The sequence below is a fragment of the Microcebus murinus genome, chromosome 10, assembly GCF_040939455.1.
Source record: "Microcebus murinus isolate Inina chromosome 10, M.murinus_Inina_mat1.0, whole genome shotgun sequence".
In the NCBI taxonomy this organism is placed as follows: Eukaryota; Metazoa; Chordata; class Mammalia; order Primates; family Cheirogaleidae; genus Microcebus; species Microcebus murinus.
In genome coordinates, this window is record NC_134113.1 from 30,824,954 (window position 1) to 30,842,860 (window position 17,907).

Here is a 17,907-nt window from a genome sequence, read left to right on the forward strand (position 1 = left end):
TATTCATATATGTACATACAGTGAACAGTTCGTCCTCATTATTAGTGGATTCTTTATCTGTGAATTTGCTTACTCACTAAAATGTATTTTTAATCCAAAAATCAACACTTGTGGCAGTTTGTGGACATTTGCAGAGCAGTAGAGCATTTGAATAATCCAACCTACATGTTCCCAGCAAGATCCAACAAGGCAATGCTCAGCTTTCTTGTTTTCATACGGAGATGACTAGAGGATGGACACAGTAGGGGGCAGCACAGCATAGTTTAATAAGCTCAATTCTGATACTTACTAGTGGGAGTCTTCAGAGAATAACTTAACACTTCTGGACCTTGTTTTCTCTTTTGTAAAATAAAGAAAATAGAATCGACCAGGATGAGTAATTTCTAGGATTTTTAAGATAATAATCTATGTAAGATGTGTACATATATGTATGTAGGTATATGTTTGTATATATTTCCCCTAGGAACAGTAGTTTGATATTCACTAATTAAAAGTATTTGTGCTGAGTTTATAGAACTACTGTGAACAGAGAATAGACTTTATATTGGTTATATATACAGATATATATTTTCTTGTGCAGTGATATAAAATTGGATTTATACTATACATATTTCTAGTTTATTTGCCTTTAACAGTTTATCATGGACATCTTTTGAGGTCTGTTTATAAATCTGTCTCATTCTCTTAATAATTGTATAGTATATTATTGTATGGATACATTGAAACATTCACCTTTTGATGGACATTTGCTTTCAAATTTCTTTTAATATAAAATAATACTATGATGAATCTCTTAATCATACCATTATTTAACAGTTTACTGAAAACACCAAATTTTGCTCCAAAGGATTTTATCAATTTATATCTGAACAATCTGAGTATTTCATATAGCTTTTTCAATATCCAACTATGTAGTCTTGTTGCTACTTTGTATTAAAGTCATTGTGTATGAGTTGTACTAGACACTATGCTAAGTGCTTTACAAGCATTCTATTTTATTCATATAACCCTAGATGATGACTACTGTTGTCTCCATTTTACATGTGATAAACAGGTTCAAAGAGGTTAAGTAACCTGTCCCCCATGGTCACAAAAGCTAAGAAGTAGCAGAGGGAGATTAAAACCTAAATTTAAGCTGAGCATGGTGGCTCATGCCTATAATCCTAGCACTCTGGGAGGCCGAGGCAGAAGGATCACTTGAGTTCAGGAGCTTAAGACCAGCCTGAGCAAGAGTGAGACCCTATCTCTGCTAAAAATAGAAAAATTATCCAGGTGTAGTGGCATGTGCCTGTAGTCCCAGCTACTCAGGAGACTGAGGCAGGAGGACTGCTTGAGCCCAGCAGTTGGAGGTTGCTGTGAGCTAGGTTAATGCCATTGTACTCTAGCCCATGTGACAGAGCGAGACTGTCTCAAAAAAAGAAAAAAAAAACCTAAATCTATGAAAGTAAAAAGCTGCTTACCATTCCAGCCCTTAACCACTGTGCTATGTTGCCTCTTGATAACTTAAAACATATACATATATCTGTCAGCAGAGCAGCCAGCTTAGTGTATACCAGACTAGACACGGTACCAAAGTCCTATTAATGCTGTTAACATTACACAAGTCTTTCTAAACCTCAGTTTCCTCCAGGAATTTCTGAGCCATCATATTCCTTACTTATCTCCCATGTGAAGGCGATAAAGAAAGATACCTGTCATGTTTCAAAGACTGTAAAGGTTTAATATCAAACCGGAACTGTTTTGGAAATTCAAAATCATTAACTAAATAAAAGTGGTCATTAAGATAACTTTTGGAAGATGCTACACATAGTATTATACGTATGTAAGAATTTTTCCATATTAAAAAAACCATGATTCTATACTTATAATACCTATCACATGCCTCTTTTTGCTTGCCATGGAATTACAGTACTTAATAGAGGCAGCATATAGTATTCACATACTGAAAAGTCCTTCAGCCATAAAATGCCGTATCTTCCAGGCTGTGGGTTTCATAAGTTTTCTGCTTATTCTCCATAACAAATCCTTTATCTTAAATTTATTCAGAGTGGGTAAAACCAGAGTCTAATTTTTGTAACTTTTTCAGCAGATGCTGATCAACTAAAGGAAAAAGTAAAAGATCTAGAGACACAGCTCAAAACATCAGATCTAGAAAAGCAGCATTTGAAGGTAATTAAATATTTAATTACATCTAATTTTAATTTTGTTTTGTGGAAACAGCTGTTGAAAACTATTTTTATGACCACCATCTTTGAGTTTTAAGTATGTATCCTAAACATTCCTGTAATTACATCTTATATTCATATTTGACCTTGATATTACAATCAGTATTAAATAAGAACTAACAAAAAATAAACAGAAAGAATTAAAGAGTAAATTTATTTTTTAATTGTAACAAATATAGCTCATTATTTTCATACTTTCTTAATTTAAGTTTTGGGTCATGTTGAGAATAGTGTTTTTAGTTCATTTTGAAATTCTTTTCAGGAATTTTCTCTTAAGGTTATAGTGCTCTTAAAAAAATATTTGCCATACTTTACCTCTTAAGACTGTAAACAACAAAAGGGCCTGGATATGAAAATTAGCTAATGATCACCGGCTATTCCAAATAGTCACTGGAGCTCAAATTCTCTCCCTTCACTAGATGCCTGACTTAGCCAGGCAGAAATCTCAAGGTTTCCCTGATTATAAATATATTTATAAAAAGTTAGTCATCATTCATTAAAACTTAGATATTTAGAAAGAAAATATAAATGAAGTGTAAATCAAAAAATCTAAACCAGAATAACTTCAATGTTGTGAACAGCAAAATCTTTTTGACTGCTTTATTATGATTATCCTATGTGCTTTTAGAGAAAGATAATCCCACCGTAAACTAAGAGTTGATAAGTTTTAGTCAAAGAATAGATAATTTGATGCGACAGCTAAAAACTTAGTTATTTATACTGTACAGTGAAACTTCATATAACAAAATCTTAAGAAAATACTTTTGCCTTTATAACTGTATTTGACTATTCAGGATACCTTGGTTTTCACATTTATAGTTAAATCTCTTTAATTCAAACCTAAAGCACGTATTATATTTCCTATATGCAACTTTTAAAGATAATATGTTTCTATTAGGAGGAAACAAAAAAGCTGAAAAAAGAACTGGAAAATTTCGATCCTTCATTTTTTGAAGAAATTGAAGATTTGAAGTATAATTATAAGGAAGAAGTGAAAAAAAATATTATTTTAGAAGAGAAGTTAAAAAAACTTTCAGAACAATTGGGAGTTGAATTAACTAGCCCTATTGCTGCTTCTGAACAGTCCGAAGATGAAGAAGAAAGTCCTGTTAATTTTCCCATTTATTAAGGGCCACCTATACCTGTAGCTTTATTTGTCTATTTATTAACTTTATAAGTTAAAATTCCATGTGGAAATAATCTCTGAATTATAGAATTTCCTTCTACCATGTACCTTTACTTAGATTAGAATTTTTAGTATATAAAATGACATTTTTAACTTATTAGACAAGTATATTTTTGAAGACTTTAGAATAAGTATGACTATCAAGAAGTATCAGGGTAAATTTAACAGCTTTAACATTTATAATTGGGGTTTCATATATACTTTTTATATGTGTTAAGATTCTCAAATACTATGACATATATATACACACACATAGATATACATATATCGATTATGTGGTTTAGCCAAGTTTTGTTAAATGTATAGCAAAATTAAATTGAATTTAAATTATTAAATATTGGAAATAAATCATAAAAAATTGTTGGTTTAATTGTCATCTCTAAATTACCACCCAGTTATGGTGGAAAGAATCCAGCCTTTGTAGAAGTTTGGGCCAAACTTACATTTTTATGGCCAAAGGTTAAAATTTATTTGCTGATTCTAAATAAAATTTTGAATAGGTATTTTGAAACTGGAAAATTCATTTCTTCAAATGGTAGAAGACATACTACTATGTTTCACAATGAATAGAAACCTTGAGATATTTTTAAACACAGCAGAATATTCAAGATTAGAATATAACAATAAAATGAATTTTAATTACATTTCCATTTTATACATCAAATATTATATCTTTGAGCCTACCAAATTTCTGATTATCTAATTTTAAAAAATGATTAAACAAACACTTAGTATCAAAGGCATAGTCATATTTGTTTAAGTTCATGTTGATAATAACTGGTTTTGAATTCATATAAGTATCTGGAATTGGCCAGCATAAACCAAGATGATGGCGATGGACCTAGAAAGAGAAAAAAGCATTAGCTATTCTCATTTATTTGTGAAGAATGGACAGCACAGGGGTAAGACTGAAGGATACTGTTTTTGGAGGGTGATATGATTCAAGCATGAGTCTTAGTCTACATTAAAATTAACAGACCAGGCATGGTGGCTAACACCTGCAATCCTAAGCACTCTGGGAGGCTGAGGCAGGAGGATCACCTGAGGTCAGGAGATCAAGACCAGCCTGAACGAGAGTGAGACCCAGTCTCTACCAAAAAAATAGAAAAATTAGCCAAGCACAGTGGGGCATGCTTGTAGTCCTAGCTACTTGGGTGTGTAAGGCAGGAGGACCCTTTGAGCTCAGGAGCCAGAAGCTGCAGTAAGCTATGATGACACCACTGCACTCTAGCTGGGGTGATAGAGTGAAATTCTATCTCAAAAAAAAAAAAAAAAAAAAAAAAATTAACAATTGGGAAGAAGTAGACAAATTCAATAGATTAGAATCTTTAAGAACTGATAACTAGATATATAAAGTAATGGAAAGGAGGGTTAAAAATAATATCCAAGTTTTTACCTTAGTAAATTTGGGTGTTAAGACTAGGTCTAGTTTTGAACATTATGAATTTCAGGTACATGTGAGAAATCAAATTGGCAAGTCTAGGAGACAGACTGAAAGGGTACAAAGAATAATAAAACTCATTCTGTATATATAAACTACCATCCTGGTACTCTTTTTACTCAACAAATTCTATAATCAAGTAAATTGGAGATACTGAGTGAAACTACGTACAGGATGTCTCCGAGAGCACTACTGTACAACTTGAATTTCCACATGGGGATATGCAGTATCACTGAAGCACATCTCATATGGCCAATGCCCACAGAATACACACTGGGAAACACTGTTTTTAGCATTTAAAGAATGGTGGCATGTGAGATGAGGAAATTAAATTTCTTTGCTCCAAATCAGAATTGCTGCAATTTGTAAAGAGTATTTTAGTACTGCTTAGAGTTTGTTGTAGGAACATACTACAACATAGCCCCACACAAGCTATATTTTGCCATTACCTTAATTAAACAGCCGTCACCGCAATGCCAGACTATTCCTTCAATTTTACCCTCTCTGCAACCTTCAAACCAGGACAAAAGATCATTGTGCTTCAATGTAGGCAGATTTCTTATTTGAAATGCTCCATGTGGTATAAGAAGATGTAATGGATGCTTCTTGCTTCCTAACCCTAAATGGTAAAATTTGCCATTAACCATACTCATTCAAAAGAACTTTTCAGACAGAATAAGAAAATTTGCCTATCCAAATAAGTCTTCTAAAACATTTAGGAATAAAGTTAGAAAAAAATAGTTGGACCTTGAAGAGAATATAATCAAAGTGCATTAAGTCCTGTGTTCTCAATGTGGCACCATATTCTAATAAACCTAAATTCCAACTCTGTGTACTTTACCAAGTCTACATCAGTAATCAGCAAACTAGGATCTACAGACCAAGCCTAGATTGACATCTGCTTCTGTAAATAGTTTCCATGGACACAGCCACACCCATTCATGTAAGTACTGTCTATAGCTCATTTCAAAGGTGGTAGCCCACAAAGCTTAAAATATCTACACTGACATTTTGGAGAAAAAATGTGCTGACTCCTGGTCTTATATACACCATTAGTCATATTCAACTATTATTCAATGTTTATCAAACAGATGTACCATAATCTCTGATAACTTATATAATTATCATCTTAGTTGCTTTATACCTGCCAATCAATATACTTTTGATCTCAATACAGGATTTTCTTACTATAGCTTTAATATCCTTAGGTCTATCATCTCATCCCCCATCAACAATGTATTCCACAGTGCCCTCAAGACTTGTACTTGGTTCATTGTGGTATATATTTTGATGCTTGATATGGTATTCATTGTAAATTCTTTATTTACTTTACTCTTGGCCGTTTAATGCTGTAACCATGAAAAGTGCATTTTCAATCAACTCAGCTCACCCAAATATGAAAAAGCAATGAGAAGTTACACCTGACTAATTACTTTTCATATACAGTTGTTTAATGTAATCATAGGAAGGAATGAGAGGATAAAAATCAGCCTTTTGGATTAATAAAGTCATGAATAAATTTTTCCATGATCATAAAGTTAACAGAAATGGATGTAATCCCAGAAAACTATTTAACACAAATTTGTTAGTCATTTCTGTAGTGTGTTTCTTAAGTTGACCCTAGAAAGTTCTCTTTATAAATGACAGTAACTATAACTGAATAAGAAAAAGGCTTCACTCACCATATGGATTTCCATTGATATTTGTTCCTATAAGCTCCAGTGTTTGCTCTAAGAGATCTGATAGTGGCACTGCACTAATTTCCAAAAGTCCAGGATCATCAGAATGATGCTTTAGTACCAGGGCAATTTCAAATTCATAATTAACTACAGAGGAATGCCAGCAATACTGTTTGTTGTTTTTCTCTACTGGTACCCAACCTATCATTTAAAAAAATATATATTTTATTGCATCATTTTTCTATGGATTGAAACGACACGTAATTCTATTTTTGTTATAAATTTCCATATTCTTTGGATATCTATCACATAGTCATCATTTTTTAAATCAGTGGGAAAGTCAACAGTTTCACAACTTTTTTTTTTTTTAAATCATAAGGGTTCATTTTTTATTCTGTTTAGGAATTCACCTGTTTGATTATTCTCTACAGAGCATCCAGAATTTTCTTACTAGAAATTTGACCCTAATTCAGTAAAAAATTGAACACTATTCTAAGACATAGCATTAAAACTTTTTTTTAAATAAATGCTACTACCTTCACTATAGTTTCAGGGACAATGACACATGCAGTAAGTGTTCCACAATTTATTGAACTGTTTGTTCTCTGTCTCCTTTGTAGTTTCAGGGACAATGGACATATATAGTAAATGTTCCACAATTTATTGAACTGTTCCAATATTTATTGAATAATTTATTGATACCACATTTATTGAATGTTATTTTTGTTCCCCTTCTCATTCTTATTGCCAGAATTGGCCACTCATTGTGGAGAACTCATTACCAAAGAAAACTAGGACATACATGCCATTGTGACCATATTGTTAGCCTTTATTATTCACCCCAAATTACTATAATAATTTCTTTGCTGGTCTGCTAGCCTCCACTGTTATTATAGTTCTATTTCAAAAATTTCAATTTAGTTCCTCTGTATCTCTACTTAATAATCATTATCTTCAGGATAAACTTCAAACTCTTTTTTTTTTTTAAACTTCAAACTCTTTTAGATGGAATATAAGGGCCTTTAAAATCTGAGACACTTCAACCCTCAACTTAGTCTCCTCAAGATGTCATACACCCTAAACATTCCAACTACAACAAAGTGTTATGTCCAAAATACTCCATTCTCGCTCCCCTTCCTGGAAGTCTGCCTAAGCTGACCTTCTTTCTCCTTGCCAACTAAATTCCTGGTTCTTAAGCTTTGGTACAGATGCTAACTCCTCCTAGAAGCTAACTCTAACCACTACACATTGAAATAAGAATCCCTCTTCTTTTCTCCAGTTATATCCTATGTATTCATTACTGTTAATCCTTAAATCATACTATTATTGGTCAATTTTTCCCAATGTCTAATAAAAGATCATTGAGGACAAGGGTTCTGACCTTCATTTTTGTATTACCAGAAACTAAGCAGGTACTGCACATAATAGGCATTCAAAACATGCCTCTTTATCTGCCCATAGTCTTTTTTTTTTTCTGAGACAGAGTCTCGCTTTGTTGCCCAGGCTAGAGTGAATGCCGTGGCGTCAGCCTAGCTCACAGCAACCTCAAACTCCTGAGCTCAAGTGATCCTACCGCCTTAGCCTCCCGAGTAGCTGGGACTACAGGCATGTGCCACCATGCCTGGCTGATTTTTTTCTATATATATTAATTGGCCAATTAATTTCTTTCTATTTATAGTAGAGACAGGGTCTCACTCTTGCTCAGGCTGGTTTCGAACTCCTGACCTTGAGCAATCTCTGCCCATAGTCTTAATCTGGGGGTATCTACAAACTCAGCTACCTCTGCAAAATTTTTCCCATTCCCAGAAAAGCTATTTGTGAGACACCTATTTTTACTCCATTCAATGAGATTCTTCTGGGATCTTCACAAAAATAAACACATATACCATATGTTATTCCCAATTTAAAGGTAAAGATTTCTTGAAATATTTCAGACTACATCAATCATATTATTTACCCTGACAAGAACTTTAAGGTCACTGTCATTCAACACTTTGTCATAGACTACAACTAGTAAACTATTCATCTTAGAAAAGATTCTAAACCTAAGAGGACATTCTTGATATGAAATATCTTTGATATAAATTGCTAGATTTTATATAAATGATTCAAAAAATTTATGCTATACATATTGATAAAATGAACCAGATTAAAATTCATTTCTCATTAATTGCACCTTTTGTTCTTTTTACTAGTCAACACAAAATTCCATTTAAGAGATTTCATGATACCAGGAATGTGTCCATTTTCATCAGGCATTGGATTCCCATTTAATTGTTCTATTTCTTTTGCTGGTATCCAGCACTCTGGAGCAGGTTTAAAGTCCTCCTCAACGTTCCAAAAAAATTCTAAAAAGAGTCAGATAACATTATATGTGGTGATACTTTAAAAAATGTAAAACACTGAACAGATTCAAACTGTGAACAGCTAATAAAGCATAATATCTGATATGATACAATTATTCTTCATTCATTAGGACTCCACAATGTGACTGTACTTTTCAGGGCTGGGGTACTTTAAATTTTCAGTTTTAAATACATGACCATGAGTATAGAGTATAACCAATATCCATTATGTATACATTTTTTATGAATTTTTAATACATTATGGATACATATGTATAAATTATATACATGAATGAGTGTAGATATACAATGAGTGTAGATATCTACTACGTATAATATTTACAGGTATTTTAATGTAATAATTTAAAATACTCATTTTCCTTTGAAATATGTACCTGATTTGTAAAATTACATATTTCTCTTACAGAGACAAAATCAAAATGTCTCACTCATTATATCTGTAGTAATTTATATGTTTTAATAAAATAGACTCAAACTATAATGAAGAGTCACAGAAATATTAAGAAAATATTTTAAAATATTTTTCAAGAATATTCTTTATATAAAATTACTCAATTATAATTTTTCTAAAATATAATATTCTAAAATATAATTTTTCTTTTTTTCTAAATTATACAGAAAGATGAAATGTATAGAAACACTATCGCAACAAATAGCCACAAATTTTAGCTATTTAAATCACGAAAAGTTAAAAAAATAAAAAACCACTAACCTTTTGAGTTTTCTTTTGAATGTAGAAAATTTTTAAATCTTTTGTCAGCTTGTTTGTTAGGTTTTCTATCTAGCCGAGCCCAAAGGTATGGCTGATCTAAAAAGTAACAATAAAAGGAAAAGTAACATATAAGAGACAGACAAAACTTATCTTGAAAGATATTTCAGAATAAAATTTTCAATGAACAGTAGGGTCATTTCTCTAAGAGAAGAAGCAACTCTAGAAAAACAAAGGGAAACAGGCAGTCTTAAGATATATACCACCTGGCTATGCTATACCTGATGCTATGGAGAAGACTTATTTCTTTGGTTAATGGTGAGGATGAGATAAAAAGTAAACTCATGATCCTGTTATAAGGACATTCCATAGTTATATTTTATTAGTAATTAGTATTTGTGAGAAACTAAAGCTACCTCTATATAAAGTGGAAACATAACCAGATAATTGTATTCACACCTCCCCTGAATATTAAACTGTAAGAGTTGATTTCTGGAACATATGGAATTAGGCTGAGCTGTTTTACATGGGACTGATCCCTGGTCAATGCATGAAATGATTAATAGTGTTGATTTGCATTCATGGGTCAGGGGAGTTTCAGGGCACTGTGCCAGTATTCTTTATTGGTAAGAGTGAGACCCTTGGAGGGCTCTGCTGTTGAGGCTGGTTACTTAGCAGGAAGATGCCTGATGTAGCCAGCAAAAATATAAATACAAAATATAAATTCCAGCTCAGACTCTATTTTGGACTCCCTGGTTCCAAGGTATTGCCTGCACACATCAGTGGTTCCTTATCTGAGAAAATGTGTCCTGCCAAGGCCTTAAAGTAGGGCACAATAGCAGCTTTTACCTGCCCTCTCCAAACCCTGTGCTGTGAGATAGTCCTTGGCTGTGATACTTTTAATGCCCTTGCTATACTGTGCATCCTTTACCAGTAATAAAATGTGGATTTGTAAGCACTGTCATTTGGGGTCCTGTGAGTCTTCTTTGGCAGTTAAAGTACAATCTTGTTTAACTGCCATCATCCTGCATAATCACACATAATGATGCATACTGAAGTTTCTTAATATAAAAGCCTGAAAAATCTTTTACAGTTCTCTCAAATACATAATCTGAAGTTTGTAAAAAATATTACACTTTGGTTCAGATTTTATCTATTACTTATTAGCTGATAAATAACATGAAGAACCACATTAAAATTATATTGTGATTTCTGGTTGAATGGACCTTTTTATTTACCAGTTAACATAAAAAATGTATTTCACTCAGATCTATTAGGATGACTACTATCAAAAACAAACAAAAAAGTGCTGGTGAGAATACAGAGAAATTAGAAACTTTGTGCACTGTTGGTGGGCATGTAAAATGGTACATCCATGATGCAAAAACAGTATGGTGGCTCCTCAAAAAATTAGAATTACTATATGATCCAGGACTTCTACTTCTGGATATACACCCAAAAGAATTGGTAGCAGGACCTCAAAAATATATTTGTTCACCCCTATTCATAGCAACACTGTTCATAATAGTCAAAAGGTGAAACCAACTGAAGTTTCCATCAATAGTTAACTAGATAAACAAAATGTGCTCTACATAGACAATGGAATATGATTTAGCCTTAAAAAGGAATGAAGCCAGTTTCAAAAAGATAAATACTGTATGTATGATTCCACTTTTATGAGGTATTTAGCATAGTCAAATTCATAGAGATAGAAAGTGTGGTTACAAGGGGTTGGGGGTGGGGAGATAGGGAGTTGTTTCATGGGTATACTTTCAGTTTTACAAGATGAAAACTTCTGGAGATGGATGCTGGTGACAGTAGCACAACAACATGAATGTTCTTACCCCTGAACTGTACACTTACAAATGGTTAAGATGGTAATATCACGTATATCTTAGCACAGTTAAAAAAGTTTTTAAATGCATTTCAGAAGAGATTTTCTGATACAAGCAATGTGTCTAGATGCCCATTTCACAGTTCTATTTATTTTTGTGGAATTGAGAGGTAATCTCCCCATCCAGAAGTAATCACAAAGAATATTTCTCTTTTCAATGCAGTTTTTTTCTTAACAGGGTTGACAATTTCTATTTGAGTTTCTACCTCTTTTAAAATACATTAAAATGAAATTAATTAGCAACATTGCCAACAGTAAAACACTAAACACTAAAACACTAAAATCAGCACTGGGATCAGCGCAAGGAGAACAAGCTTTAGGGCCAGACAAACCTAGGTTCCACTGCCAGTTCAACCATTCATTAACTACATAGTTTTGAACAAATTATTTAAGTTCACTGAGCCTCATTTTCCTTATCTGTAAAATGTAGAGGCTTCTTGTACAAGTTATAGATAATATGTATGAAGCATTTATCATACTGACTGGTCCTTAATGCGTATTAAGTGTTAGTTTACTTTCTTTCCTGCCCCAAGAGAAAAATATAATATAAAATATAACAATTGTGACCTTTTAATCTTGCTACTAAGGTATCCAAGGATTTATGAAAAGCAAATGCCCCATTTCAGATTTATATAATTTGTAAAGTGATTAAGAAAAATAAGTAATATTTGTAGTAAACATAATAGTTTTATTTTACCTTTGTAGGTAGTAACATAACAACATGTTCCATCCACTTTTTCTGTTGGAATTGCACTGTATACATCTGCATCTAATGCCTTGTGACTTATAGTTTCAGTTGCCAAAACTTTAAATGGCTTAAAAGAGAAAGAGAGAAAACTTGTTTAAGATAAACAGCCTCTGTACTTTGCACACACTCTCACCTGAAATGTTCTTAATTTCATTAATTTTAAGGGATGATCCTCCTAGTCATCCTTCAAACAATTTAAAAATATTTCTTCTGTGAAGTTTTGAATTACCCCCTCTTCTATGCTATCATAGCAATACCTAGTTTTCAACACAAATGTGTAATTATTTACATGTTGCTTTATCCATTATAATGACTTAACACCAGGAACTATGTCCTACACAGCACTGCATCCCTAACACAAGTGTTCAGTATATTCAATCATACTTGACAATTATTTTCTAAATGCCTACTATGGATTAAGCATTGTCCTCAGCACTGGAAATAGAGGTTTCTGCCTTTGGTGAAACTTGCATCTTACTAAAGGAGATAAAAGAAACAAAATGCATAATACAATGTTAGTTATGATAAATGCTAAAGAGAAAAACAAATGGAGTAAGGCAAGAGAGGAATGAGGTACTATTTTAGATATGGTAGATAGGAAAGACCTCTTTGAGGAGCAGCATCTGAGCAGATTTGAAGTGAGGAAATACACCATGTAAACATTCAGGGGAAAAAAGGCCCCAAGTCAAGAGGTTTCTTGATGTGTTTGAAGGATGCAAGGCAGCCATTGTGTTTGGAGCTAAGTCAAAGTAAAACTAGATTATGTGTTTAATTAACTTAAATAATTCCATAGGTGCTTTCAGTGGTTCAGTACAAGTATTTTCCAATCATAATTTTTAGTTTTTCAAGAATCAATCTGCTCTTCAATATAGGAGACTTTCCATCTTTTTTTTTTTTTTTTTTTGAGACAGAGTCTCACTTTGTTGTTCAGGCTAGAGTGAGTGCCGTGGCATCAGCCTAGCTCACAGCAACCTCACACTCCCGGGCTCGAGCGATCCTTCTGCCTCAGCCTCCCGAGTAGCTGGGACTACAGGCATGCGCCACCATGCCCGGCTAATTTTTTATATACATATCAGTTGGCCAATTAATTTCTTTCTATTTATAGTAGAGACGGGGTCTCGCTCTTGCTCAGGCTGGTTTTGAACTCCTGACCTTGAGCAATCCGCCCGCCTCGGCCTCCCAGAGAGCTAGGATTACAGGCGTGAGCCACCGCACCCGGCCCCATCTTTTATAAACACAGACATTTTTATGATTTACAAAACTTATTTTTCAATTAAGACTGGGTTCTTAGTAAGTCTTAGCAAGGATCTGGTAATGTACTTCCACCTCAGGCCACAGTCTCAAGGAGCAGACAGAAGATATGGAAAATAGTCCATTTTTTTTTTTTGCTTTTTTCAGCCTTTTTTCTAAATAAACACATGCTAATTACAGAAAATTTATAATGTGAAATATACAAAAGCATAAATAAGGAATCATCCATAACATCACCATTCAGATATAATCACAAAAAACCTTTTGGCATAATTCCCATGTTTTTTCAGTGCATTTTTCTCCCTAATATAACTGATCAATTTCTATTTTCTACAGAGGAAAAGCCAAAAATCAAATGCTTTCTGGATTTACTGATTTCATATGCTTTTCCTCCTCAGCTGCATGATAAACATAAAAAGCAATATCCTTTTCCTTTTCTTAATATTTCATCTCTGAAAAATGTTAAGTACAAGCATAGGATGCCTAAACTATACTTATTCGCATCCTTTTCATAAAGTAATTATCAGTAGTATATCTCCATTGATGGAGCTTGCATCCCTGTCTAAACATTTCAGGCCACAGACTTTTACATAAAAGTTTTATAACCTAAAAATACTTGGATGCATTATAAAGTTCAACAAGTACTCTTTTGGAAAATATACCACCTGCTTCAAAGGGAAATTAACCCCTGATGGTTTCTTACCATTAATAGTTACTTCTTATATTAGATAAATATGGTATTACAAACTCCAATTTCTGAGCTATGTTAACTATGATTGTTTTACATTTGCTTATTTATTTTGAAAATGTCCAAGAACACAAAAGAAAAATTGCCTCTGTAAAACAAATGTTTCTTGATTCTGAGTCAGGCTTCACTTTGATAATAGTTTTTTCCACAGCTACCTAACTTCCCCATGCAGTCTCATGAATCTTTCACTTTGGAAGTTGTATTCAGGAGTCTCACTACAATGTTGATCTTTAAAAACTCTGTGATCACTCATTCATCAAAGTTAGAGCATTTAGTTTGTGAAAGGCCTTGCTCTAGAGTCCTAGATTACGCAGGCAGAGCATAAAAAAGGAATAACACTGGCTGGCTAGGTGAGACCTCAAATGTGTACTCCAGTAAATACAGCCCCATTGATGACCCCAACTGGTCTACTATGCCACCTTAGATATGTTACAGTGTATACTTCAGTACCTTTTTAGTTCTAAGTCTTTGCATAATGAGTACTCAAAATTTGAGGCTGATTTGGGTTCATTCATGTTTTTTCCATAACAACTTTCACTGTTTGACTGTTAAAACTACCAAGGATCACTTGCCTTTTATTTTTCCTTAGATTTTGTTTGCTTTCAGAGCACTCACTTCTTGTCCCTCTCAGCTTTATCGGTAGTAACTGTTTTACATATTTAATTTATGGTTATTGTCAAGAAGATAAAAGAACATCAAAGATGGAGGAAAAGATAGTTTCTCAGGTTTCTACCAACTTTTTATCTGTAATTTATTTTCATTTCTGAGATTTAAGCCAGTTTTATAGTCTTAATCTGAAGGAACATCGTCTTACATTGTTAAACAGCATTGCACAACATAAACATACCAGTGTGTATAAGCTTAAGACTATTAAAGTGGAAGTACTATTTCAAACAGGTAAACAAGGAAATTAGCCCCATTCTACTACTGATTCAGTACTTTTAAGATAAAACTGATTGAGGATTTATCACTAATTTATGACAGTGGTATCAGAGCATATCAATTTAACCTATGGTGGTAGAGCCACAGGGTCTGGACCAATAGTAGTGTGAGTGAGAGTGTGTTTGTGTGTGTATTTGAATTTATCAAAGATCTTAGGAAGGTACTCTCCATGGAGTTCTTGATGAGTGTAAACATTCCTTCCACAAGAATCAATCATCTACCACTCTTAGCTATTGACATGTCCAAAGAACAACAGAAAACACTGAGGGGTACACAAAGTTCTCCTTCTCTACCTGTTATCAAAGACTTTAGACTATTACTGAAAAAACAAGGCATGTGTGTATAAAAAGTATATAATGAATATCAACTGGGTGGTCCTCTACAATTTCCGGGTAAGGGAAATCAATGTAATGATTAAACTGATCAAAGATTTCACAGACAAGGTCTGACTTGAAAAATTAAGAACACTCTGGAGGTGATGCAGACAGAGTGATTAGTCTGAACAAAAATATAAGAGGATTGTGGCTGGTATGTGAAAGAGATTTTGCTAAAACAGAGACTTTGAGAAGGTTGGAGAGTAAAATGGGATTGATTCATGGGAGATGTTGAATTATAATTAAGAATTTGAATGCTAAGCTGTTCTTAACCACAGAGAGACAAAAGGCTTATTTTCTCCTGGTGCAGGGTACTTTTACAAACTACTCCCCTCTAACATACAAAGTTGAAAATCACAGCCAGAGTGAACCACTAACACAGTGGCGATGCTTCATATGGATTAGATTTGTTAAGGCTTTTCTAAAAAGGCTGATAAATACTGTTACAGACACTGAGTAAAAATTGGGGTTTTGTCTAGGGAAGAATATGGTGATGATCGTTCTGGATGGAATGTAAGACCAATTAGGTAATGCAATAAGCAGGACATGAAATCATTAACTATAACAGGGAGAATGAAAAGATAAGATGTTCTAAAATAAAATGCAAGGTGAATGGAAAACTGGCATGAAATGACTCAAAAGTCCCTCCCTTTATTCCACAAAATATACCCAATGTCAGGTCCTAGAAGCCAGGACTAAAGAAACTCGGCAGTCTTTGCCTTAAAGGCCTGTTAGTTTAGAAGACAAGATGGCCAGTGCCAATGATGAAAGGTAGGGTGGATTTCAACCGGACACGTTATTTTGAATGAGTTGACAGCATCCAGCTCATAAATATGGATTCTACTGATCAGGACGACCCATGTCCTTGATCAGTAGATTATTAAAGAATTATCCTGAAATAGTTACTTACTATTCATTGACTAGCATTTAGTGAGGGCCCACTATATGTAAAGCACGTTGCTAGAATAGAAAACTTTGAGATGGAAACACCAAAGTTCAAGTCAAGTAGGTAATTACTGATAATAATACATGAGGTCTGATCTTTAGTGACATAATCAGGCTAGCTGTCAACACTGCCACTGGTTCTCAGATTATAACAGGTAAAGCAAGTCTTCTAATATCTCCACTTTTTCACCACACTCTTAAAAAGTAGTAAACCTTGAACTGTAGGGATCCTCTGGACATTGAGGGGTTTTCTCCGGAAACTGCTACCCTGAGAAGAAAGGGACGTTATTTTGGATATGGGTTTTCAATTTCCCTGCAAGGGCAGGACTGAATCTCCTAATCAGAAAAAGTGCTCTCGCAGATTCCCTTCCTTACAAACTAAGAAATGCCCAGAACCTGGAGCTCAGGCCTTACGAACTCCCACCCCAACCTCCCCACCGAAACCTACAAGAGATCCCGGCCTGCACGGCGCCTCTAACGCGCCCGGGCGCGCTCGCCTGGTTCGAACCGAGCCAGCACCGCGGGGAGCGGCCCACGCGCGAGTGCTCCGCCGGCGCTGCGCTCCTCGGTACCTGATGCTCCCTTTTGGCGGAGGGCTCCTCTTTCACCTCCGTCACAAACAGACACGGCATTTTCCGCTGCACGGAGCCCAAGCGCCTCATGCTGAAACCGACAGACAGTACAAGTGGAGAGCGCGCTCTCGAACTGTGCCGGGTCCAGGGGGAAAGAGAGCCCTGCAGCAGCAAATCCCTCGGCTCACGAACACACTCCGCGCACAGCAACGGCGGTTGCGCCTTCGCGACGCCAAACCCGAGCGAGGGGCGGGACCGCACGCCCGGAAGCGGCCTCCAGACCGCGGTGCCTTCTGGGAGTTGTTGTGCAAGAGCTAAGGCGCCGGGTGCTCTCCCACGTGCGTCCCCCCGGGTTTTGATAACCATGAAAGTACATAGATCCGCTTCCTGAGCGTGTTTACCTAACCACACTCAGTAACCGATGATATTTTTGAAAATTAAACAATATCAAGTTTTAAGTGATGAACATTTCAGATGGCGGTTTAACACCGTTCTATTGAAAGCTGCTTTACTGTTTTCTTAAACAAGTACATGGGGAAAGCACTGTAGTTTGGAAATATCTAGAGACATTCCCAGATTCCAAGTAGAATGAAAACTGGTTTCCCAGGAAGAATGTCAGGAAACACTACAATTAAAACACCTGGGACCAAAAAGATTTTTTTAAAGTTACCGTTTGAATTATGCCTCATTGTGCAGCATAGCGCGGTCGAAGTTGGTTTGGATGTTCTTTCCAGAATGAGTGTGAAGTTTACCCTTAGACTAATCCAAAACTACAGGAATACCAACGGACTTCAGTCTCAAGTGTTTCATTGGACTCCTATAATCTT

General features: G+C 34.7%; 2 protein-coding genes across 7 annotated transcripts in view; one reads left to right on the top strand and one right to left on the bottom strand.

Moving 5' to 3' along the window:
• The window catches only part of CEP290 (centrosomal protein 290), a 91,080-nt gene extending 86,378 nt beyond the window's left edge, over window positions 1–4,702 (top strand). For 4 of the 5 annotated variants that reach the window (XM_076007121.1, XM_076007125.1, XM_076007124.1 and 1 more), the window contains 2 exons: window positions 2,087–2,169; window positions 3,124–4,702. In XM_076007121.1, coding sequence (XP_075863236.1) covers window positions 2,087–2,169; window positions 3,124–3,354 — 314 coding nt within the window. In that variant the 3' untranslated portion in view covers window positions 3,355–4,702. The remainder of the gene's footprint in view (window positions 1–2,086; window positions 2,170–3,123) is intronic. The other variant, XM_076007123.1, reaches the window with a different exon arrangement.
• Window positions 4,022–17,317, bottom strand: RLIG1 (RNA 5'-phosphate and 3'-OH ligase 1). Of its 2 annotated transcripts, XR_012921418.1 has the most exons (8): window positions 17,081–17,317; window positions 12,198–12,315; window positions 9,610–9,705; window positions 8,763–8,879; window positions 6,535–6,732; window positions 5,302–5,471; window positions 5,024–5,208; window positions 4,164–4,252 (listed from the first exon to the last, which is right to left on the bottom strand). XR_012921418.1 is itself a non-coding variant. In XM_076007126.1 (7 exons), exons 1-7 carry the CDS (start codon window positions 17,168–17,170, stop codon window positions 4,064–4,066), a joined length of 978 nt encoding a protein of 325 aa, XP_075863241.1. In that variant the 5' UTR covers window positions 17,171–17,317; the 3' UTR covers window positions 4,022–4,063. The 2 variants fall into 2 exon arrangements, 1 of the variants encoding a protein (XP_075863241.1); XM_076007126.1 differs by lacking the exon at window positions 5,024–5,208 and having other exon boundaries at window positions 4,022–4,252.
• Between the last annotated feature and the right edge of the window lie 590 nt (window positions 17,318–17,907).

What these genes read in the sequence shown, in the direction of transcription:
- RLIG1 (XM_076007126.1), bottom strand. Translation starts at nt 17,170, where the DNA reads ATGAGGCGCTTGGGCTCCGTGCAGCGGAAAATGCCGTGTCTGTTTGTG. An exon ending in TTATGTTACTACCTACAAAG is followed by an intron (nt 9,706 to 12,197) that starts GTAAAATAAAAC and finishes GTTACTTTTTAG; the next exon opens with ATCAGCCATACCTTTGGGCT. An exon ending in GTGACGGCTGTTTAATTAAG is followed by an intron (nt 4,253 to 5,301) that starts GTAATGGCAAAA and finishes TTCTCTTTCTAG; the next exon opens with GTCCATCGCCATCATCTTGG.